Source organism: Conger conger, chromosome 13, assembly GCF_963514075.1.
Source record: "Conger conger chromosome 13, fConCon1.1, whole genome shotgun sequence".
Classification (NCBI taxonomy): domain Eukaryota; kingdom Metazoa; phylum Chordata; class Actinopteri; order Anguilliformes; family Congridae; genus Conger; species Conger conger.
In genome coordinates, this window is record NC_083772.1 from 24017773 (window position 1) to 24043605 (window position 25833).

The window sequence follows — 25833 nt, forward strand, 5'->3', positions numbered from 1 at the left end:
AAATAAGGCATTGTCATCATCCTTTGTCACTGTCAAGATCCTGTATGTCCTGGGTTTGAATAGTACAGAACTATTTTACCTGTTTATTGTCTTGTGAAACGAGCCTCATAAAAAAAGATTTTTATAAGAGCCCAATATAATACAGATTAAGCTTGCCCCTGATCTCTGCATATTCTCCCTGCTGCAGAACAAAATTACTGAACTGTGGCAACTTTACAATTTGGCCACTGAATGTCTTACAAGTCCAGTAACCTTTATTTGTGGTAATCCTATACTTAAATTCATAAATACACTTGACAGGCATTTAGTACTGTGGATCTTTTCTGCGGCCGAGCACACACCCGTGCATCAGTGCATCAAATTCAGCTAGGCAAACCAAAATGGCTGCCCGTGATCACACGGTGGCCCTCTGACCTTGTCCTTGTGTTGGGAGTTGTTGTAACAGGGAGATAACCCAGGGAAGGACAGTTCTTCCACAGCTAACAAGGTGTTGGAATGTTCTAGGAAGATTCCTCTTACAGACATCTCTCTCTCTCTCTCTCTCCCTCTCTTTCTCTCCTGATTCACTCGCTTTCATTCCAAGGCCTTTCAGAGTCTGCCTCTGAACCCAGCAAGTCTGGGCAGCCTCTGCATACCTCTGACACCGGCGTCACTCTGTCGGCTGCACAGTGCATCGCCAGCCTCTTTGTTCACAGCAACAGGGACGGCAGAGAGAGGAGGCCAGCTTATCACCCACATCGCCCGCGACGGGACCAAGGTAAGGCCCTGTCCAACTGGAAGCAGAATAAAAAGAGCGGGACAGCTTCTCTCGGAGAGAAGTTGTGTACTAGGTTAGTTTAGAACCATGTTTTGCTTCGGTTTTCAACCACAACAGGCTCAGACATGAGGAGCGCTGTCCACTGTTTTTTAAGGCTTCACACAGTCATGCAGCAGTCAGTAAAAATGAAGGGGGAGGGGGGTGAAAGGTGCACTTGGGTGATACGATTAAAAAGATCATGTTTTTCCTTACAAAACAAAATATTCATGTTTTTCTTTGGGTGGCTCTTTGGTTAAATAGTTATGGTGAGACCATTAAGGAAATCAACATTTCATTAAAAATGCCTTCAAACCACAGGTTTCTGGGCTAAGGACTTAGATGTCATTAGCCAGAACAATAATCTGTTATAATTTTTCTTTATGCATAGGATATTTACTAGATTGTTGCTAATTCATTTGGGGAGTGTTACAAACCATCACTTTTTCAGTTCAACCTATTGAAAATGTCATTTTCCCAGGACAAATATGGCTTGAAGGCATTTTTAATGAGCCGAGGTCTTTAAAAGTGGAAGGCGTTCCATGGTGTCTTATGCCCTCAGGTTACACTTGCATAGCTATGTTTGCAGAACATTTGCCCAGAGAACATAAACAGCATTAAGACATCTGACTCTATATGCACATTTTTTGACTTTCTATGCTTTAACTGCTTTTTTTTGCAGATCATGTGTCGGCAAAACAAATTCTGATGCACAAATGTAAATTTATATAATACTATTTAAAATAATTGCTCTCTATTATTCCCACAGCTGACAGTTGCTCACTGGGCAAATAGTTTAAAAAAGAAATCACTACTGCTAGAGCTTTTCCTGGACTTCAGTTGCATACGATTTAGGTGAAGGCCCCTGGATTGCTGTAGGAAATACTGTAACTGCCGTCCTTTGATCCCGGCAACAGTTAAAACAGTTTCACAGGTAGTTCTGAAATTCCAGAGTAGCAAATGCCAACAAATAGGCATTTTGACACCCCCCAGTCTCTGATTATTCCCAGTGCTAGGGTTGTAAGGACCTAACCAACCAATGTAATAGGGTAGTGAAAGTGAACAGCAGTTTAAAAACATTTACTTTGTCTTTCCATTTGTCAGCTTGATGAATTAGGGCCTTAAAGGTACGATAAGTAAGATTTCTGGGTTAAAACATTGTCACAAGACCATTGTAAATCCCTACCTATCATTGAAAAAGGCTCACTGATATGTTGACTCACCCTCTGCCTGTGTTTATAGTCTTCAAATTCGATTTTAAAAATATACAGTTCACGGGCCGGCACTCTGTACCAAAACATTGTATAGCTGTGCAATAATTCAAGCTCATTGGTTGAAAAGTTGTTCTGATTTCCACAGCCAATGGCGTTTCAACGTGAGTGCATTCATAGAGAAGGGGGAGGGATAAACAGTGTTGTGGTTTGAGGGTGTTTGTTGCTACAATTCCGCTCTTGACTGTTAGAAGTCCGAAATGACCTTTTGTACCTTTAAGTATTGTATTTGAAATTAAGGTTAACTCAAACCAGGCCCTAATGGGATGGCTTTAAACACAGTAACACTTTTTTACAACTAGCATCAGAAAAGAGATTGATTCTATTTATGCCTACACTTTTCAGAAAGTGCCAGAGAGGCTCTTTTGAGACAGAAAGGGGACAGGAATGGATCCTGGCGATAACTGGATCCCAGAAGATGTGGCCCGATGGCTGGATCACATTGGAGTCCACCATCGCACTGCAACCCCACAGAGAGGTAGGAGCTCTCCACGTCAGTACACTTGGTCAAATCAATGCATGGCAGATTAACTTTGTCCAGCTCATTTGTACTATTCTGCTGACAATCAAACAGTGTCGAGGGTCAGCACTGTCAGATAAATGTGAATTGATTTCAGAGGCTGATGTCTTTTTACAAAGTATATACTCGTCTAATAGAGCTGTTTATTCTGAGGTAATTGAAGTTAAGTCCAATCAAAGAATCAGGCGTGTTACAACTTGATAACTACCCAACATCCTTAAGCATTACACATTGCACAGATATTTTTGCCCAATATTCAACAATTTGATTTTGCTACAGTTAACTGGCCAAAAGTCTGGCCTCTGCAACACATACTACCCCAAATGTTTCTGTATTCAGTCTAACATCATGAAGGCTAACATTAATTTGAAATGAATTATTTGAGTTGCAGTGCAATATGTGAAGATGCTGTTTTCAGATTCCAGTGCAACACAATTAGCAACATTATAGCATCATGCATATACCTCCTTTCTTTTTGTTCTAGGCAATGGAATTGACCTGCCAAGCCAACATGTCATGGAACAAATAGGTATGCTTTGACCATGTAGCACGGGTAGGCCATCTTGGGCCACAGCCACCTAAATAGTATCCTGGCCCAGCCATTTACCGTGGCTGAAGCACCACCAGACCCAATTGAGATTGAATGCCCAGCTAAGTAGTTTGGGCCCACCTAATTCTATATAGGCCCAACTATGTGAATATTTCCAGCTACAATGCTGACTTTTAAAAAGTTTATTTTGGTAAAATTCTAATATGAATTCATATTAATCTAAATGCTTATTTTTTATATATTTATATATATGTAGCCAAATGGTAATGTGGAGAGGTCGTACAGATTTGGAAAGCGCTGTGATTTGACAACGGAAATTTCCGGCGCTAGGACCGAGAGATTGCTGGATAGCGGATCTAGCACTTTGGCATTCCTCTCATTCCAGTATGAATGGGAGTGATTGTTGTTACTCCGACTACCCCGCTCGGCTCCGTCCCAAACAGCTTTCAAAACGTTATGTCAAGCTCATCATCGGGGGAAGCACTTTATCGCATTTTGCTGTGATTATTTGCGTGGGAAGAAACATATTGGCACTGTTTGATGGGATAATTAGGAGTAACGTCAAAGAACGCTAAAAGAGGTAAAGAACATTGTTCAGTAACAACACAATAACGTTTGTTTCATGGACTACTAGTTATCTGAATTTGTTGCACTCAGTGGGGATAGCCTAACTTGGTTCAGGTTCTCAACTTGTCGCTATTCTCCACGGCTAACTACGAAAATATATTTTTGGCTCCCGGGTCAATGTTATTTTCGGTGTTCTTGTGATAAACACGATGCTCTTGCATGTTTTTATATCTGATGCGTTACACAGAAGTAACTTTAAATACTTTTGTAAAGTTTAAATACTTTTGTATACACCCAATCTATTGCAAAAAAACTTTGCAAAGTTTTTAGAAAAGTAGAGTGTGGTCATAGTTAGGTGTTGCTGAAATGCATCCTCTAGTTTTCTATTTGCGTTCATGAAAAGTGTGTCACCTACGCTCTTTGCGATACCCTTTCAGCTCTCATATTCAACCACAGCGTCTGCACTGTTGATTGCACGCGGAGTCCTTGTCATATACAGTAAACTCTGTTAGTTGGTTGGTTTCACGGTTTCTGATTGTTGTGGAATTGTAGGTCATTACAAATAGCCTATTTTCAACCAATGTTAAATGGAACAAAATTGGGTTAATGTCCTACATGTTTATGATGGTGACAGGCACTCTGTACATAGCATGCATTCGCGATGTTAGTGGCTTAAACTACACGTGCGTCTATTTCCGATTTAAATAACAGTGTAGTAATAATTGTACGTTGTGATGTGCAGTCTGTAGGAATACTGTGTTAACTATGTACATTTTTTACACGATACGTAAAATATTTGGAATTAAAAAAATAATATAAGTAGGGCCCAAGTATTTAACTCGGGGTATTGCATTGTTTGTTTACATTGCGCCCTCTAAATGATTGTTATGAAGTAAGAAGGACATCAATGCTGTAAATGACGAGAAATAAAACATTTATGTTTACAAGGTTTCGTTTATTTGGGGCACGTGCCCGCGTAATAGGCTACGTTTAAGACATATTGTTGTAAAACTAATTTATTGGATATAGGTATAGAGAGGCTTTATTCATAATCTCTTCGCATAATGTGGGCCTAGATCATAACATGGAATGTAATATTTTGTTATTTTAGGGAACCCTTCGTAGTTGGCTTATAGTGTAGGCCAAAACAAAATTTTTGGGGAGGTTTCTTTTGAACACACTGAGAGAACATTAATTAACTGGATGTTAGGCATGAACGACTGACCCTGGGGTGAAAGTCATCAGTAACAAGCTTTCAGGCTGTACCATTTATTTAATTTGCTAATTAAATCAAATTAATTAAATCGGCAAATTCAGTGATGGGCAGGGAAACCTGTTGGATCAACCTTTATCAAAATATACAACTTGCCAGCAGGTTAAAATGAGGAATTTTATTAAGTTACAAAAATATGCACGTCTAATCTAAAGGTTACAGACACAGAAAACAATCACAAAGGAAATGGATGAAGGAAAATACCAAACCCCCAGCTTGTTTCTTCCCAAAATGCTCAGGAAGCCTGAAGACAGCCAAGCCAAAGACGAGGGATGGAATATAGAAAGCCAGATCAAGGTGCAGGACTTAAATGCTAACTTCCAATTCAAACCAAAAAGTAAAAAGCCAGGTCTGTTGCAAAGTTTGTGATCTCAAAGTAAGATGTTAGCATGAGGTCTGCTAGGCCGCCCCCATGGAGACACGCACACACACACACACACCCACTGACACATACGCACACACACACATAGATTTACACCTCACATGGCCAACCCCCCCAGTTCTTTTGCTCCTTATCTGTAGACCAGCTGGCCCTTTGGCATTTTCTATTTGTTCCCTGACAAGTATTATTATTTAAAATATTATACTTAAATAATAATAAAGTTGATCTAACAGAATTCAATATTTTTTCCAAGTGTATGACATTCACAAAGTTTCTTCTTTTTTAATGGTCTTGGGAGTGTCAAATGAGAGGCGCTTACGCAGTATTTTAAGAATCTGAAATACCTTTTTACACAGACACAAGATCAAGTCACAAGAACTACACTCTGTATCACATGCTTCCCATTCTGCAGAGGATAACATGTCCTGCCAGGAGACAACATCCCAGTGTAATAGCTTAAAAGAATAGAACATTCCCAGAAAGTTAGGGTAGCAGTTCCCAACACATACATTTGTACAGTATCTTGGATGCTCCTTGAATGGTATTTTTGAACTTGCAAAGAGCATTTCATGGTTGCTGTATGAGTTTTATTCACTTTTGTTGTATCAGTTAAAGAGGTCATTTTAATTCGGCATGGTAACCAATGTAAATTTTATGGGGGAAAGTGACTATATTCAATGAATATGCCATTTTATTATTTCCTGCATGTGCTAGAGACAGTCACCAAACAATAATAGGCATATGTATCATATGTATGACTTTTGGGAGTATTCTTGACAAAATATTATCTCACAACCAAATAGAAATCTTCCCAATTTTTAAAATGATTTGTTATTAATGGGCCTATGTCTGTTCAAAATTATCCAATGACAGCAGGCTGTTGTATACCTCATGCAACCTTAGGCCTTTTGTAGAACTGAAAATGTGCATAATTTCTCCCCTTGTCTGGTCATTATATTTGAATATTGGGATTTCAAAACCTCCTGTGATATCTCTATTATATTTTCAGAGCTTGTTAAAATTCAGCTGTAGCCTATAATTTGTGCTGAAACTGAACTTTCTTGCAGCTGCAAAAATATTCTGTTGGATTTAAAATAACAACAGGGCAATATTTATTCACAAATGCACTTGTGTGGATAGCAATAGCATTATTATGGCCATTAATTCAATGTGAATTAAGCCACCATAAATGTAGTTATTTCCTATTTAAGGAGTGCTGTGAGTTACAAGTACATGTATACGTAATGCATTTCCAACATGATTACTTGAATTTAATCACATTTTAAAAATAATGAGGAGATTTCTTCCTTGATAACAACGAAATAAGTAAATATTTAACACTGTCTTATTTGAGCAGTTAATTGCAGTAAAGCAGTTTTGTATTCAGTATGTACATTTGTGGAATGTGTACTGTACATGTAAACACAAATATGTTTATTTTGGTATATGACTGACATGCAAATATTTAGCCTATGAGTTAGGCTGTCCTCATATATTTATTTTCATGTGATGATGAGAACTGTTAGTTGATACTTAGTGGCTCAATCTGTGTTGCCCAGTCCCAACAAATGAAGAAATCTTTTTTTTCCCCCCTCACTTTTCTCAGCTTTCCCTGGGTATCACAGCCTGCACAGTCCACTTGGGGTGTCAGATGACATTGTCTGCTACTATCCCGAGCAGCTGCCATATGTAGGAAACCATGAGCTTCTCCCACTGACAGCCCATCACTTCCCCAGAGCTGAGAGGGAATCAGGTATGAGGTCTCCTCTTACATTACTCAAAGGTATATTCATTCATGCTCAGTGCCTGCAAACAGTTTTCTAACTTTAGTTTTATATTCATTTGGACTGACCTGAGGTGCCTCTCAAGTCAGTACATTTCTTTCAGAATAATACTAGCATAGACATCAATACTTGTATTGATGTAGTTATATCATGAAGTTGTAGTTATATTGTCTGTACTCCAGAGCTGCGTACAGCTGAGCTGTTATCCCTGAACTTCCCCCAGGTGAGGAGGCCCATTTCGGTGTCTACCCAGCCCCGCCCCCCCTGTACCCCGCTGGCAGTGAGATGCGGGGCTCTGAGGACTCTGTATCGGGCACGGTGCTGCAGCGGCTGATGCAGGAGCACCTGAGGTACGGGGGCCACCAGGGCGACGCCGCGGGCCAGCTGCCTGCTTCGCCTCCGCCCCCCCAGCAGCAGCAGGCCAGCACGGGGCCGAGCGCCCCGTCCTCCACCGAGAACCTCCTGCAGGACGACCCGCAGGTGGTGCACCAGTCCGCCCGGCAGGAGCCGCAGGGCCAGGAGCACCAGGTGGACAGCACCGCCATGGAGAAGCAGGGCACCCGCGCCCAGCAGCAGCAGCAAGCCGAGGAGCTGCCCACCTACGAGGAGGCCAAGGCCCAGTCGCAGCTCTTCAGGGGCCATCAGCAGGCGGCCGCCGTGAGCACGGCGTACTACGCGCCAGGAGGAGCCCCCGTCACCTCCGCCGCCACCGTCAGCTCCGCGTCCTCTTCCTCGTCCTCCTCTTCATCCTCCTCCTCCTCCTCCTCCTCCTCGGTTGCTCTGAAAGCCCGGACTGAGGGCAGGGCGAGCGTGAACCGCTCGGGCGGGGGGCAGCCGCACAAGGACGAGGCGCTGAAGGAGCTCAAGCAGGGTCACGTCAGGTCCCTCAGCGAGCGGATCATGCAGATGTCCCTGGAGCACAATGGGGCCAAACAGTACCCACCAGGGTCCGGGAGCAGCAGCCTGCCCTCCCAGGGCTCCGCTGCCAAAGCCCTGAAGGGCGGGGTGCCCCCACCTCCACCCCTGCCATTGCTGTCCCAGGCTCAGGGGAAAGGAGGGGACCCCCGAGGGCCTCCGCCCGATTACCCCTTCAAGGCTAAGCAGACCCTCTCCCCCATGGGGAAGACTCCACCGGCCTCCTCTCCCATAGAACATGGACACTTCTTCAGTGACCAGCACCCAGGGCCAATGGTAGACCTGCCAAAAGGATACCCCATGCCTCAGCCAACAAAGACAGAGATCACCTATGTGAGATACCCACCACCACCAGAGTACTACACCAGGTAACTGTTATTAACTCACACCTATGAGCCAAAAACAAGGCCCTAACCCCTCTCACTTCAACTGGCAATAAATGCCCAGGCTTGGCAGCCCTGTTTTACATTCTAGCACAAATACAAACTGTTTATTACACCATGCCTGAGCAGTAGTAATTAAGTAGAAATGAGCAGTAATTGCTCATTTCTAACATGCTAAGCAGTGTTGCTTGATCAGCAGTAATAATATGTCAACCTGTGGTGATGGATTTCATCACTGTATGGAAGCAAAACTGCAGATGACTGTTTTATGAGCCATGGTTGCTCACCCCTTGGGGAGCAAGGGAGGTAACTTGAGCTGTAACACTGGAGTTCCTTAAAATCTGGGTATATTGCTTGGGCAACGTATGCTGCACGGCTAAACTGGTCCAGGGCAGGTGATGTTCAGGTTATCAGCTTGAAATGTATAAAAGCACCACCCTTCAATCAACTGCTTGGAAAAGGATGTCTCCCCAGGCCATTAGCGTAGAGCTTGGGGGTGGGTGGAGATCAAATGAATCGGCTGGCTTTCTCCACGGTTACTACACAATAGGATAATGTAAGATTTTCAACTGAGAGAATACAGTAGACGACATAATGCAAGCTTCTTGAACCCTGCGCGCCAATATCTATATAGCCTACATCCCTTAATTATAAGATTCTTGAGTTTAAGAATAAACTGTGGTGTGAGTTTGAGAATAAACCTTTTAGCTTCCGGCATAATCATTTTATGATTATTTTAGAATGTGTAGCCTAATTCCTGAAGCAGAATGTTGGACAATTTGTGAGATTGTAGATTTATTCGGTAAGAGTGGTGTGATAGCCTAAATAAGTTTAACTAACTAATAACTAACAAATTTACACTATTAGCAATTTTTGCCGATCCTTGTCCCTGGCATTGTTGGCGGAATCGGTGTTACTTTTTGCTATTCGCCTATGAGTGTTATGTTCTAACTTCTTCGTTACCGTCAGTTATATTCGTTCATATCAGTTTTTTCCTCAGATGAAAAGTATGCTGCTCAAGTAGCTTACGGCCTTAGTTGCAGTGCTATAGGCCCATTTTTACATACACGGCCAATTTTACGGGAACATGCACAGCACTTGGTTAACAAAGCCCATCTTGATTTAGCTAGTCGGCCGCTTTTGTAGTACCGGTTAAGCCCGGTAGTGGTTGTTGTGAAGCCAGGTTATGCAAAGAAACCCTGGGTAGTTTAAACTCCCATGGTAGTACACCCCCTTGGTCAAATTGCATGTTTTGTTGATTTGTTGTTGTTTTTCAAACTTTCCAGTTTCATAACTGTCACTTTTTCTTACCATGGTATATTGTGAAACCGGTCATCTGTGGCATCCCTAGCTTTTAGAGAGGTCAAAACAGTGGTGCTGCAGCCTCTAAATGATAACTTTGTCTCAACGGCATGGGAAAACAGGAGACATATGGCCATTTGTCTTTGATTTCTCTCAGCATTCTCAGTTCCAAAGGAGCCCTGTGCTTTTTTGAGTGTGGAGACAGTTTACATGGCAATAGAGTTCAAATATAGTGGAGATCAGGGATGGTTATCACACTTTTTGCTCACTTGTGACAAACTCAATTTCAGTGCATCATGTAAGAGTCATTTCAACACTAGTGCAACCCTTTAAGTCTTAGGTATTAGTGTATACCTGTTATACATTAGTTTCAATTTAAGAAAAATGGGAAATGCACAAAGACAACCTGTCACAGCGTTGGTTGTCACACAATATGGGGCTGGTTGTCACAAAAGGTTTTCAGTAAAGAATGATTTTTAAGCATTCATAAATACTGTAGTCACCAAATAAGTTCTATATTTGTAGAAATGTTAAATATCTATCAAATATCTTACATCAAAGATGTTTATTTAGAACACACTTTTAAATTAAACCTTTCATAGCAAAACGTTCTTTGATGGACATAACCAGATAACATTTACAATGTGTAGGGATAGACATTTGTTTTAGGCTATAGATTTGACATAAGAAATGACATGTGACAACCAACCCCGAAGTAAATGTGACAACCATCCCCAATGGTGCATTTTTGCTAGAATTGTAGCTAATAATCACATGTTGTAGCCTAACAAAATAAAAACCTATATAAATGATAGCCCTCCCTTCACAGTTTTCAATGTTGATAATTGTTTGAAGATGAATTAATAGCTTAGAAGTTTAGAAGAAAAACATCAATGAGTTGAATTTTACTTTTTGACATGAAAAACATTCCTCCCTACCTCCCCTCACTTCAATGATGTGTGGCTCATTCATAAAAAGGCCATTTGGGTGAACTCTGACCCCAAAACTGAACATTTCCATCCCGAAATCTTTGAACAGTGCCTTCTAGGGAGCGAGATATAAGCAGTGTGACAACCAACCCATGTGACGACTAGCCTCAGTCCCCCGTAAAGCACACTGACGCTGGGTGCTATTATGCCTCAAGCATAATAAGATTCATCAGTGACAGTTTCCCACACAGTTGGCTTCTGTAGCAGTGACCCAGATGAGACATGAGCACATGGTGGCTTCACTCATTCATGGTGTGGCAGCCAAGTCGACATTTGACCTTTATATGCAAAGTTCTGGTGGCTGATCTGAAAGAAGGGCAATGCTCTCAGGGGAGGGCTGCCAGGTAGATGTGAGATATGGCACAAGTGCCTTCTGGGCATGTCTTGCAGGTGTGAGTCAGGTGTGAGTCAAGGTAAAGTGATCTCTCTGTAACTCTAGTCTTACGAGAACAATTCCTGACGTCCTCCGGGGATTCTGTCTGATGTATCAGCCTTAGTAGCAAACACCAGGGGCAACATTTATCCATACTTTGTTCCTGTGATGAAGGGACAGAGGTGTCAGCAAGTGACTTTCATCACGACACTCAAATATATGACTGAAGAACTTTCACAGAACATTCCGTGACAAAAGCAAGTGTCTAAAATCAAAAAACGTCATTAGAATTAGGTTTGATATGTTGCTCCATGTCAGACTACATTGTTGAGTGTCACTAGCCAGTTCTTTTCAAATAAGCTACTGCTGGAAGAAAAATAAGTCACATGACGTGCTCCTATTAAATAGCTTAGGAGCTCTGGTATTTGGTATTTGGAGTGTGGAAACACATTTTTGTTACCAAAGATGTCGATAAATCCACCAAAACTGTGTAAATACAGATACGCACTGAAACATTGTTTTCTTTGTTTGTTTTTTAGTTGTATTGTAATTTTATGTTTTTATAATTGTCTAGTTTAATTTTAACAGGTGGAGCATCTATTTGTTGTAAATACACCTTATTTCACTGGCTCTCTCACTTTCTCTTCCTCCTTAGGCAGTTCCCCGTGTCCCTGGGGGGTCTGTCCCTGCAGCAGCACAGTCCCATGGCTTCACAGGCCTCTACCCTGTCGGGGGGTCTGCAGCCCCTGCCTCAGCCCCCGCCCCTGCCCCTCTCCCACCTCCCCGCTCACCAGCACCCGGGAGCAGCCTTCGCCATCGTGGCCCGGGCCCAGCAGATGGTGGAGATCCTGTCCGAGGAGAACAAGTCCCTGAGGCAGGAGATGCAGGCGTACTGCGAGAAAGCGAACAAGATACAGCGGGTACTGTTAAACGTGGCCTGAATTTCACATATTATAGATTTTTTAAACATAGAAAGAAAAATGCACTTACAAATTAGCACTAATAATTTATGAATCCAGTGCAGATTTAGAGTTGTTTAGGGCATAGTGAAACAGAGGACACTGCTATGATTCAATCCCATGGTGTCTGCCTCTAAATTTACTACTCCATTTATCTTGCAGATAAGTCCCTACACTTATGCTCCATAGAGTTAACAGATTCTCATCAACAATTCTCATCCATAGATTATCATCAACCTCAGCACTATGAACCAGATTGGCAACATATTGAAAAACACTCTCTATTTGGATGATAACAAATCGGGGATAACAATAAAAGTAATAGAAAATAGTTAAGGGACTGTTGCTGGAGAATACATGGGGGGGTGTTGTTAGTCTGTCTGGCATAACCAGCGATGGGCCCTCAGGAGGGTGGGGGGTGGAGGCCCATTGTAAAGCAAGCTGGCGTCTCACTGCTGCCTGAACAGAAACCTAAGCTTGATTCATTGCCAGGCCATCCCTTCCCCCCTTTTAAATGCTGAAACAAAAGACTCTTTGATAAGCCTCCCACTTGCCTATACAGCAAAAGTGTGGAGGCCTGGTCCATCTGTTGGACCACAACAATCCTTTGTAACGAAAAGTCAAGTCATTTGAGTGTGTGTTTGTCAGCAGGGGGTAGGGACAAGAGGGTTATAGACCGATTTGTGGTTCCCATAGAAACATACTGTAGTTATATCAAATTAATGAAATTGCTGAGAAGCCTATTTCAAATGGTGACAAGTGAAAATGTCTTGATTTGAGAAGCAGTGGTGAATCCATGGATGAGTGTGATCAAGTTAAACTGCATGGTCATGGCTGCGTTTCTCATGTGCTTCATAGTTTGAGGTGGAGATCCAGAAGATCTCAGAGGCATATGAGAGTCTGGTGAAGAACTCGTCCAAAAGAGAGTCCCTCGATAAGGCCATGAAACACAAGCTGGAAGGGGAGATCCGACGCTTGCATGACTTCAACCGCGATCTGAGAGGTCAGACACTAGGGTCAAACACACACACGTATGGCACCATACCTTATGGTTTACATTACTTGGGAGGTAACTGAACCTGCCAATTAAAACCCTACAGACTAATGTCTCCCGTGTACCACACAGTGCTGTAATACCTTCTGCTACATCCCCTGGGAAACAAAGTTAGAACATGCCTCATACGTCTCTGTTATCATAAGGCAGATGGCCTCAGTTTAGGTGAGGCTGTACTTGAGAGGCTGCCTGTTATGATACCTTCTCACCTGCAGATCGCCTGGAGACCGCCAACAGGCAGCTGGCCAGCCGGGACCTGGAGGACCATGAGGACAGGCGGGCAACAGGACTCTATTTGCCACAGAGTGAGTGTGTAGCCTGCTGGCACAAATACTTATACTGTTTGCCTCTGTCTGGCTCGTTCTCACTTTCATTCTTATGCCACCATGTGTGGCATAAATGTGTTCTACAAGTGAATTACCTCTGGGAAAAAGGGGTTTGTTAAGTAACAGAAACCATTCAAATAAATCAGGGACATTCCTTATTGACATTTAAAAACTCACAAGTGCCTGATTTGTCGTGCTTTTTGACGGTCAACAGGCCTTGCACATCAAAGGGCACTTTGTACTAGATCACTGGAAATCATATTCCATTATTGTCAATTTTGTCTTTGGAAATTCAAATGAGCCAGTTTGGCTGGATTTCTGTCACACTGCTTGGTGGTTACTATGCTAGCATTGTAGGAATCCTATTAATAGCCCTGCGGACTGACCCAAAAACCTGTGTAAAATGCATTTACACAATGTTGTTGTGGTATGTTGTGGTGGCTCCACTCCTGTCCATTTACCAATCATTTGACTCTTATTGAGTAACACTAAAGATCGTGCTGTCTGATTCATTCCAACAGGTATTACTCACTGTTCAGTTGTTATATTTATCAGTGCGCTGCCAGTTGCTCCTATTGGAGCTCTGCCTACACAAGACCCTGACTCACCAGAAGAAATAGGTGGCCGTAGGCTTATTAGCAAAGCACATACCTGGTAGGCAGATCTGTAAGACTCTGCAGTTGTCTATATATTGCATCCAACTCTTTCCAGTATGTGCATAGATAAGTAAAGTCAAATAGTTTTCCTTGGGCAGTGCATTGGGGTGTCATAACAATGTGGTTGTTTCCACAATAGACTGCGCTCGCAGTCCTTACTCTGCCAAGGCCACTGTGAGGAGTACTGTCTGTGTGTCTCGGGGAGCCGTGTGGTCTGCGAGTCCTCAGCTCTGGTTAAATCGGTTTGTTATTGAAGCCCAGTTTGAGACCAAAACAAAAAGACAAAAAACTGGATGTTAGGGAGAAGGCCCATCTTAAGGAAAGGGCCCATAAGTATCTGTCAATTAGAGGAAGTGAAGTGCATGGGAAAATAACTACACATAAGAGCACTCATTATCCTAATTTTCAATAAATCTCTTTTGAGAGATGAAATCAAGTGGCCTTCTTAGTGATTTACTTAATGGAAAACAGGGATTCTACAGTTACAATAATTCTCTCTCTCTCTAATGCTCTTTCTCATTAGCTGTTTCTCATTCTCTCTCTCTGTATAACTCTCTCACTCATTCCCTCTACTTTTGGTGCACTGATTAGGCTGTGCTGCCAACCACAGCTTCTAATCCTGGTGTTTATCTCCCAGCTCTCTGGTATTTTGCACTGTGCCTGTGAAATGCTGACTTGCTCTGGGAGAGATTCCTCTGCCAGGCCCAACCAGTGGGAGAAGCACTCAATATGGCTGTGACCTACACCGAGTCACTGTGACTCAGATCTGAGAGGGTCACAGATAGCAGGCCCCAATGTCCTGAGATAATAAATGTGCACATTGAAGTAGTGTTTCCTCTAAAGACCACAGTGAAAAAAGGGACAATGTATTTTGCAGATTCTCTCTCTCTACTAGTCTTCATATGTATAGTGGGTGCACATTTAGTGTTCATTTTCTATTTTTAGACATACAATTTGCCTTCACAAAATAACACACTTAAGATCACTAAATAAATACAGTTTCTCCTCCTTCTGCCATCCCCCCCCCCCCCACTCAAGAGACTGAGATCTCTGGATTTATGAGGTCAAAAATGTCAAGTAGGAGAGTGTTATGAGCTTGGATCCTGGTGGGAATAGGATTGTTGCCGTCGTGGGTACTGTAATTTACCTGAAGTGCTCTATTAAATTCCCGGTTCTGAAAATGAGTTACAGATTGTGAGCAGTTTTATATGTACCAAAGACCGAGCTCTCTCTTTCAGGAACGTGCCATGTCAAACCTTGACAAAGCCTGAAAAATAGGAAACCAGCGAGAAAAGAAATTAAATTGCCACAAAATGTCCTGATGCGCAGACTGAAGAGGAGTCTTGGGATTGCCTAGGCCTCATAATTACAGTCCAGCAGAGGCTCCTGCATCTGCTCATTGCTCCTGACCTTCTGCTCTAAACAGCTTGTTTTCGCCACATATTTAATAAAGAATGGTATCCCAGAAAGATTTCTCTTTCCCCAGTTCTCAGTTGTATTTTCCCTCAGTGTACTTGCATGTGTACTGTGGGACCTTGTCCTTGGGCCTTCCTGACAATTTTGCATTTAAGAGCTCACTTCCCCTCCCTTGGACTTGACTCATTGAATGGCATTGTTGTAATATAGTTCAATCAATTTATGCTCAAGCAATGGGGCAAAATACATTTTCACATTCAGAATTGTTTCCTCATTCCTCATAATTATTGCTTGATTGAAATACAAATATGATTAGTACAGGGGAAAAGCAACCCGTTTGCCATGAATACTTGCATTTGGCTGTATATGGAAAAGGAACAGAGCTACATCTTGCTGGTTTTTAACTCACATTAATGTTGTTAGCATGAGGGTGAATATGATATACTTGGTCCAGCAACAGTACTGTGCAGGGCTGCATTTATTATAATCATGCCAGCCATGGGATCGAATTCCGACTCGCTCAGAGTCGACTGTGGCCGCTTAGCTCTGCATAATTGATGGGGGTGAAGATCTGTGTCTTTAGGGACTCACAAAGAATGCAATGTTTTTTAAGTTGTGTAAAGTTCAGTAAGTGTTGCATTAACATTATATGCTAACTGGGATGCATTGGCTATGGCATTACTGCTGTTTACCTGCCAGAGCAGGGCTCTCTTAAATAGCTGACTGTCCTCAAGGGTGGCAGTCAGTGTATTCTCCTGAATAACACACAGTCCTGGTGAGTGACACAGATCCCATTTCTCCCTGCCACCTGGCCTCTGCTCACCTAAATCTAAATCCAGTGGTAGGCCTCATGGACGTGTCATGCCATGTGGAATGGAGTCCACATTTTTGTTTGTCTGCCAAGGCCAGCGCTCTCCTGTCTGCTGGCCCCCCTCTGAACCAGCCCTCGCTTTTACGGAACAAAGCTGAGGGCCATGTGAGCTGCCTTGGCCCGCCCAGTCCCCGCCCAGTCCCCACCCGCCACCTGGCATCAGCACTTACGGCATTTGGAAGCGAGGCCTCTCAAACATGTATTCTGGAATAATTCAGGTGCAATGCCAAGTGGAAACCCACACTTAGGTCTTTACTCTCCCGCAAATCTCACTAACTTCACCGTTCTGCTGGGGGCAAATTCAGGCCTCAGGTGGTGCTTGTACCCTGTATACCTCAGCTCTGAGATAAAAGTAATTGGCTGTGTGATCAAATCAGATGGACAAAAAATGTGTAAAAGTTGTACCATCACCATCATAGTGAATTCACATTTTGAATGCCTGTTAGACACCTATCCCAATTCAATCCTAAACCTCTCACTCGATGTGAGAAAAGATTGTAGATAATGTCTTTTATCAAAATTGTTTTATAAATAAGTTTTTTTTGTATATCACAACTTATCTGTAGGATGGCTATGTGACAGTATCCAGACTCATGTGAGGAAAAATAAATTGGTTTATGAATAAATATAGCTTTTGGAGTTTCTCTCTGTTTTCCCCAGGCAGGGAAAGCATTAAAGAGAGAGAGAAGTTGGAGATGGAGGTAGCAGCCCTGCGCGTGGCAAATGAGGACCAGCGACGGCATGTGGAGATCCTAGAGCAAGCCCTTAACAACGCTCAGGGTAAAGTGGTGAAGCTGGAGGAGGAGGTAACTTCTTTTAAATTCATGTCTTATCCACTTACTGCTTACAAGTGTCCACCCTGATAAGGGTCTCCTGCATTCTATTCCAAGGTCCAGTTGCTGCTGATTTATTCAGTAATACTTCGGCTGGGCTCATTTTTCTAAGCAGTGTATTATGTGACGGTCTGATTCTATATGGATGTACTTCGTTGTGGAAGTAGTGAAGAATAGATATGTACTGAAAATAAGTTAAGTTTGAAGGGCCTTTTGAGGTGAAATGGCTGTATTGAGGTTGCGAGACTGTGACATTGACCATTGGGCTGGGCTCTCCCTGGGCAGCTGCGGAGGAAGCAGGTGTACGTTGAGAAGGTGGAAAAGTTGCAGCAGGCCCTATCACAGCTGCAGGCCGCGTGTGAGAAGCGGGAGCAGCTGGAGAAGAGGCTACGTACACGGCTGGAGAGAGAGCTGGAGTCCTTACGCTCCCAGCAGGTGAGACACCCCACCCCTGCCCAGAGTTATGCCACACATGGACAGAGGCAACTCCACGATGCCAGGCATCGTTGATAACACTTGGAATGCTATGCATTCCATATCACTTCCTGGTTCGGTTCAGGTTATCGTTGTTAAAATCGACTGAAACGGACATATTGAGATACATAATTTCCATTGTCTTTTAAAGAGTTCGGTATCAGCACTAACTACTAACATACTATTGGTACATTTTTTCAGACAATGTAAGTCCATTTCACGTAGCACACATGCATACAACATGCATACACTGTGAGAATATATACTCTGTGAGCATAAAGAAACTGTGAGAATATATACTCACTGAGCACTTTATTAGTCACATTAATGTGATTATTTAATCAGCCAATCGTGTGGCAGCAGTGCAATGCATAAACTCATGCAGATACGGGTCATGAGCTTCAGTTCATGTTCACATAAGAAAATGGAAAAATGTGATTTCGACCATGGCATGATTGTTGGTGCCAGATAGGGTGGTTTGTGTATCTCGGAAACTGCTGATCTCCTTGGATTTTCACACACAACATCAGAGAATGGTGCGAAAAACAAAAAACATTCAGTGAGAAGCAGTCCTGTGGATAGAAACGCCCTGTTAATGAGAGAGGTCAGAGGAGAAGGGCCAGACTGGTCGAAGCTGACAGGAAGGTGGCAGTAATGCAAATAACCACACATTACAACAGTGATATGCAGAAAAGCATCTCTGAACACACAGCGCGTCCTCTAAGTGGATAGGCTACAGCAGCATAAATAAATACCTACTAAGGTGCTCACTGAGTGTATATTGTCCCAACTGCAATGCAGTCTTCCTAAACTCAAGTTATCTGTGCAGTTCCCTGACTGTTACTCTACACTCCTAATCTGTTAACCAGTTTGTTTGTCAGCTACATGAGGTTGGAATGTCATGCATGCTATGGAATCCTCAGGGGTCAGTGGTCACTGCCCCCAGGAAGTGCCAGCGGTTTCTGGAAATGCGTCAGCTGGTTTGGTCGTTTCAGTTCCTTTGAGTCACAGAAGGGAGTCTCCTGTTCACCTCCTTGGCCTCCTGTTCTTTGCAATTATGCTGCCTGCCTCAGCCATAATTGCAGGGCGTAAGAGAAGAGCCCCACAAAGAAAGGACATGCTAGAAGTCAGTTGACAGCTTAGTGAAAACACAAAGAAACCAGCAGCTTAGAACTCGTTGAGTGATATTTAAAGCATTCGATGCATGGGTTTTATTTCTCGAGTTCTTTTTTTGAGAACCCTGGGGCTTGTGTCACGGGTACGCGGTCATGAAACACTTTCTCTTTCACAAAGCTAGAAACCTAAAAGAGAGCGGTTCAAAAAGTTGGGCCTTTGAATTATTGATTGCAAAACTGTTCTACATTCAAAGCCAGTGGAGGCAGGAGGCAGACCTTCTTGGTTTCTGTCTCCTATTAGTCTGCCATACCCTGCTGTGAGACTACCCTGTGTGAGAAGCGCAGTGACAGTGCAGTGACTGTTTTACCTGCGTGTGGCTCCATTTTCAATGCCAGCTCCCACTTAGAGCTGATTCAGATTCATGAGTGTTGTATAAGGGGTCAGCATTGAACTTCATGAAAAGAGCAAATTTACTTTACTTTACTGGCATTTAGTAGACACTCTTGTCCAGAGCAATTTGCAATGCAAAAGTACAGTAATTCCCTTGAGGAGGAAGTGTAGTCCCAAGACAAATAGCAAATGGTATGAAAAATGTCATGTATTACAGCTCTCTCTCTCTCTCTAACAGCGTCAGGGGGGAGGAGCCCAGGGAGCCCCGCCCTCGGAGTACAACGCCCCCGCCCTGATGGAGCTGCTTGGGGAGAAGGAGGAAAGAATCCTGGCCCTGGAGGCTGACATGACCAAGTGGGAGCAGAAGTATCTGGAGGAGAGTGCCATGAGGCACTTCGCCATGGATGCTGCTGCCACTGCCGCCGCTCAGAGGTAAAAAGCACTCCAGGGCGTCGGACCACAGTGCAGGATGCAAGGGGGCGGGATCACAACACCACACGGGTGCAGCTTCATAGCTCTTAATGAAGGGTTTCTGCAGAGGCAGTGTCTCGGTCCGTCTCGCGTTCATTTATCTCATCTGATGTGGGACCTCCCATTCCCCTTCTCTTCAGGCTTCTGTTCCTTTAATAAGGTCCGATGCTGAAGTGCCTATGTGGTTGGCTTGTAGTGAGACGCGGCTGGGTGTGTCCTTCTCGACAGGGACACCACCATAATAAACCATTCCCGTAATGGCAGTTACAGCGACAGCTCCCTGGAGGCGCGCATCTGGCAAGAGGAGGAGGAGATCCTGCAAGCCAACCGCCGCTGCCAGGACATGGAGCACAGGTACCAGAGAGATCAAAGGGAAAGGAGACGCAAAAAGCGAAGGCGTTTTTGAGAGAACAGCCAACGTCTCCTTTTACCTTTCAGTTAACACTGAATGAGCACAAGCTCTTTTAAACTCCATATACATTTCCCTCGGTCAGTTACAAAGTGCCTACAAGCATGTCCACCTCGGGGTTGGATCGGAGTTCGGAATTGTCCAGAAATATTAATATCGTTGAAGTTGACTCAGACTTGAGTACACAGTTTAAATTACAAACTGCTTGATGTTGTCTGCCTTTCTTCTGTCTGCCAAACATCCTTTTCCCCCGGGGCTGTCTGGCACTCCTCTCTCCTCGCGCCGGCAGGATAAAGAACCTGCACGCTCAGATCATCGAGAAGGACGCGATGATCAAGGTGCTGCAGCAGCGCTCCAGGAAGGAGCCCGGGAAGTCTGACACTGTGCCTCTGCGGCCCGCCCGCTCCGTGCCCTCCATCTCCGTAGCAACAGGGCTACACTTGCGCCAGGCCTCCCAGACCAGCAGCCAGATCCCCGAGGGGAGGAGGGAGGAGAGAGGCTGGAAGGGCAGCACTAGTGAGTGGCACTTTGAGTGTGACCAACTTAGTGCACCGTTCGTTCAGCTCTGCAGGATCCATGTGGTAGTGTAGTCATGCATTACATAGTACATATTAATCACATAAAATCTTTTCATCTTATACTATCTGCACAGCGGTGAGCACATGTTGCTTGACGTGCAGTAGGTATTTTACATGACTGTAACAGTTGTCAGAGATCTGTGCTGATACACCTTGATGGAGAGCAGGCTGATTTTAGCCTTTGGGCTGATAAATTTAATTGGAGGCTTTCAGCAATTGAAAACATTTCACTTAGAATATCGTTTTTTGTTATTAACTTTCTTAGTTTTTACACCGGGAGGTTTAATGTCCCCTCCACACCAGAAGGATTGTAGGGGGGGCCTCCATCTTTTGGGTTCTGACGCTGGTCTCCTTGTGTTTCAGGTGTGCTGCTGGGCAAAGAGCCCATGGAGCACCTCTTGCCTTCCCTCCAACTGATCCCTGCCCCTGCTTCCCTGCCCTCCACCCCTCTGCTCTCCACCCACGTGAAGACGGGGAGCAAGGACAGCAGCACTCAGACGGAGAAGAGCCCTGAGCTGCTCAGGGCCACGGCCATCGCTGGCAGGACCAGGCTGGGCAACACGCCCGGCGGCAGCCCCATCCTGTGCCACGCCCTGGCCAGGGGGGCGGGAGAGAAGACAGGTGAGGCCCGGGGGCCCTGCCCGGGGGCCCTGCCCGGGGGCCCTGCCCTTCAAACCACAGACCCCCGCCACTGGGCCAGGGATGTCCATCTGAAAAGCATGCAGTTGATGCGTTGTTATACGTAGTCTCTCACTATCTCAAAAGCCTAGTCAAAAGCATGTGTCAGGCAAAGCAGTCCAAAAATATGGCCTTGGATAAAGGCAGCACCAACATGCGTGTTCACAGAAGCACAATTTAAAGGAAAAATAAATATGAATAAATGCATGGAATATTTCTGTGTAGGGTATTTATTAGACTTATTTTTTTTCTTCTGCTGCTGTAAGAGGTTAGACACATTGTGTGTTCAGAGATGCTCTTATTCATACCACTGTTGCAATGTGTGGTTATTTGCGTTACTGTCACCTTTGACCAGCTTTGACAACTTTGACCTTGCTCATTAACAACGCATTTAATGCCCACAGAACTGCTGCTCACTAGATGTTTTTTGTTTTTAGCACCATTCTCTGCAAACTGCATAGGACATTCGCACAACAGACTGTTATGCCTGAAAATCCCAGGAGATCAGCAGTTTATGAGACATTCACACCACCCTGTCTGGCACCAACAATCATTCTCGGTCAAAGTCACTTAGATCACATTTCTTTCCCATTTGGCCTGAAGAACCTCTTGACCATGTCTGCATGCCTTTATGCATTTAGTTGCTGCCACATTATTGGCTGATTAAATATGTACATTAGCAAGCTGGTGTACCGGTCAGTTGAGACATTTGAAAGCCACAATTACTGCATTGTGTACCAGGAACTGCTTAATTTGTGCAACATCATGGGAGGTGTGTGAATTGGTTCTTGAGTGCTGAATGGAGTCATGCTGGCTGCTTCAGTGCTTTGAGTGGAGTCCAGTAGTGATGTAGGGCTGTACAGAAGATTCCATTAACATAATGTAATGCATCTTTTCTGCCTCAACAAAACCCAGCCATTGGTTTGGAAGGAAGGCAATTTGAGGAAATGCAAACTGCATCACAGGGTTTGTTTCCTTAAAAGGGAAGCTAAAGCTCAGGAATGCCCACAATGATCCCTAAGAACAGGACTAACACAGGCCTGCGTGTATCCCCCTCCGCCTATTCACCTGCCCTTTGTGTATTTGTGTCTTTGTCTGCAGAGATTGCCCTTGGCAAAGTGATGGACAGCAGGCGTCCCGGGAGCTCTGGCCACACACACGAGCTCCCCGATGCTGACTTGGTGGAGATCCTCATCTGAGCCGGGCCTGCCCTGATGGAGGAAGGATATTGCTGTCGGTTTTGATCAGATTTGGCCTGCGGTGTCCAGCAGAGAGACAGAAAAAGAGAGAGAGACTTATAGAAGCAGTCAGTGGAAAGGGACCAGATGAGGAAGTGGAAATGTGAGGATGCCGTAGAAGATTTGGACTGTTTTTTCTTGAAAGAAGGAAGAAAAAGCTAGGAGGTCATTTTGGAAATTCACAGTTGTTGAAATTTAAATGGAAGAAGCTCCTGGAAGCAACAAAGGAATGAGAAGTGGTGAGAGGTGACTGAGGGAGAAAGGCTGGGTGGAGATAAATGTCTGTGGGACATGGAGAGAAAATTGGTGGTTCATTTGACAGTTTTCATTTGGTTCTGTAACCTTGCAGTCTTAAAAAATTGACACATTTTAACAAGTATGGCATTCTATGTGTGCTTAGTGCTTAGTGCCTTTATGTTTCTAGAAAATACTGAGTGAATTTGGCTGTTTTCATCAGTTCTAAAATGGAATGACAATGCAAGAGAAATATGCCTGAAAAGAGCAAAAAGAACATGAATTTCGCCACAGTGCACACTATCCCAACGGAGTATAGTTTTATATATTTATTTTTTTTTGAGAGAAAAAAACTCCCATAAGGCAAGCAGCATCTCTGTGTGTATATTATTTCAGCTGTGAGTTTTGTAAGGGACGCAACCTGCTGATGTGTGTGGCTGGCATTCCACAAGGACATTGGCCTTGGGCTTACAGCTGGGGGCTGTATTTTGAGTGTAGAAACACTGGTAGAGCTGTGATAGAGTGAGAAATAGCAGCTGGGCACAGCTTGGCTTGGTGAACGTAAGGACAAACGTAAGTGTAGGGGGAGGAATCAAAAGACAACATTAGTGTTTTCTTTGAGACACTGAAAAGTATATATTCTAAATGCATAATTAGTTACACAAAGTGTACAGCTACACTTCTACACTTACACAAATGTGCAAGTAAACACAAAGATGTAAAATAAAATACAACAAATTGACAATATAGAAATTGCATTAGAATAAAATAAACTCATCAGTTCCAATTAACATAACCCGCACCCCCCAAAAAGATATTGTTGATGTTAAACTCCCTTTGTTTATCTAAACCTATGTTTACAACAGAAAGTGAGAAAATGAACAGTGAAGGAGTCTGAAATAATGTGTAATATGTTTGTGGATCATCGGAAAAGATGCATTACACTAAAAACATCCTCACTGAGCATTTGAGAGCAGCATTTGAGAGAAGAATGTTTAAACCTGGAAAAGATTTAGAACAGTTCTCAGTTTTTGATTTTCTCTTTTTTTGAATGATATATAGTAGCTTGTAAATGTACATCACACTGCAAGTGGACTCAGTTCTGTCCTCTTATATGATAAACTCTACTCTAGATTGCTATCTTAGATTAATTTTATTAAAATCAAAAACTTGATATTTGTCAGGATTCATCTGCATTTTAGGTTTTCTGTACATTCACTTTCACTTTTCATTTCATTTTAAACAGTTCATAATAATAATAATAATAATAATAATAATAACAATAAAATATTATTAAGCTCTCAGGGTGCATACCAGGATAAAAACCTTTGCAGGAACGTGCCATCAGATGAGTATTTTCCTGCAAGCAGACAATTTTATACCATTGCATGTTATAATGGGTAACACTTATAACAGGAATATTTGAATTGGATGTTTTTTTGCTCCGATGAAAAACAGTCATCTTGCAAAATATTTACTGTCAGTGGTTGTGTTAATGCAGGTTTCTCTGTTTTTGTATGGAAAAAATTTGATAAAATGCAGGGAAAAATACAGGGTTCTAACAACAATAATTACTCCTGTTTTTTTGAACCAATCTTGTTTCGGTGTCTGACATTTGTGTTTTTTGAGCATAAAATGTATGTTGCCACACTGGTAACATTGGGAGACACAAGAGAAACTAAACATGAGTAAATTACAACAGAAATCGCTTCAAGGGTTTTTTTAGTATTATTAGCCTGCATGGCAAAAACTTGTTTTGATCAGAATGCCAAAATATTATTTGTAGCGTATCACTTCGTTCTAATCCTGCTCTTTCAATCCTGCTTCTGTTTCAAGTACAAAATGCTATAATGAACGACATACATTTAACATGTTATTTTATGAGTTGGCATTATTACAATGCAAGTGAATTAGAAAACACTACATTTTTAAATGTCCTGCATTCAAAAAGCACGACCACTGACTGTTTATGCCATTTACTGCCTTTTTTGTGTTGAAGCCTTTTTAGTTCATTCCAAAATATTGTGAATGGTATTGTAGTAAATATTCAAGTTGTTTCTGATTAGATGTTTGTACAAACCTGTACAGGAAGGCGATATTTGTACATAAATAATATTGTGTAATCTTGTGTAGCAAATGTTGGTTTGGTCAACCAAAGAGATTCCTACTTGCCTTAAAATGTGTACTGTACAGATTAAATTGCAAAATTGCACACTTTTTCTTCATGTCAGTAATATGTGCTTCAGTGTTTGTTTTTACCAAAGAAGAAACTTTTACTGCAGTAAAGGTGTTTGAAAATGCCAATGCATACCATTCCATTCCATTTATTTTTCTTGTTGACCCGGGAACAATATTACATTGTCCTGTTTTCCAGCTCCAGAAATATAGCTTTTGAAGATCAGCTCTCCAGCAGTGTTCCAGAAGAAATATAAATAATAATAATAATAATAATAATAATAATAATAATAATAATACAGTATAATGTAAATACTATATAAGGAAACCTTATAGCACTAGCTGTCGGGTAGCACCCATCTAAGATGAGAGAGAGCAGCCATTATGCACGCCGGCTAAATAAGGTAAGTGATGTCACCTGTCATGGTACAAACTGGTGTGGAAAGCTACTGGATATTAGGACCATCTGTTAAAAGAGACTAGGGGCTGTTACACCCCTCCAGGGAATGAGGACTGACTGGAGGGGAGCGATGGGGGGGGGGGGCGGGGGTAGAGGAAGTGGATCAGGGCACTGGCACGGAGAGCAGAGGGGACAGGGAGTGCATTGGGAGCGGCCTATTAATACAGCCAGCCTCCGCATGCCTGGGTGATTCTATTAGGGGATTCCTGCACTGCGTCTCAGTGTGGCAGAAGCCCTCAGCTTATGCCCGGCATGAGCACGCCGAGTGAACCTCACCGTCCTGTCCGTGACCCCCCCTCCCCCAGAGCTCCCCGCTCCGCCTGCACCTGTTTGCACAAGCTCAGGAATGGCAGCGTGTCAGCGGGATGGGGGGATGGCAGAGATGCCTGTCTG

At 43.2% G+C, this 25833-nt stretch overlaps 1 protein-coding gene across 7 annotated transcripts; it reads left to right on the top strand.

Annotated features, from left to right (window-relative positions):
* Positions 1 to 700: 700 nt before the first annotated feature.
* LOC133108744 (angiomotin-like protein 1) lies at positions 701 to 25011 on the top strand. 7 transcript variants are annotated; one of them, XM_061218459.1, is made up of 15 exons: positions 701 to 757; positions 2410 to 2542; positions 3069 to 3113; positions 6963 to 7109; positions 7364 to 8423; positions 11758 to 12022; positions 12920 to 13064; positions 13331 to 13420; positions 17045 to 17190; positions 17503 to 17652; positions 19436 to 19629; positions 19897 to 20022; positions 20367 to 20593; positions 21019 to 21276; positions 22435 to 25011. In XM_061218459.1, the coding sequence occupies exons 2-15, from the start codon at positions 2452 to 2454 to the stop codon at positions 22530 to 22532; spliced, it is 3042 nt and encodes a 1013-aa protein (XP_061074443.1). In that variant the 5' UTR covers positions 701 to 757; positions 2410 to 2451; the 3' UTR covers positions 22533 to 25011. The 7 variants fall into 7 exon arrangements, with proteins under 7 accessions (XP_061074443.1, XP_061074442.1, XP_061074444.1 ...); XM_061218458.1 differs by having other exon boundaries at positions 720 to 830; XM_061218460.1 differs by having other exon boundaries at positions 720 to 830; positions 19933 to 20022.
* Positions 25012 to 25833: the final 822 nt, after the last annotated feature.

Bases quoted from the DNA above. Each gene is read 5' to 3' on its own strand.
- LOC133108744 (XM_061218459.1), top strand. From the start codon at position 2,452: ATGGATCCTGGCGATAACTGGATCCCAGAAGATGTGGCCCGATGGCTG. The intron at 2,543-3,068 runs GTAGGAGCTCTC...TTTTTGTTCTAG, and splicing joins CACTGCAACCCCACAGAGAG to GCAATGGAATTGACCTGCCA. The intron at 8,424-11,757 runs GTAACTGTTATT...CTTCCTCCTTAG, and splicing joins CCACCAGAGTACTACACCAG to GCAGTTCCCCGTGTCCCTGG.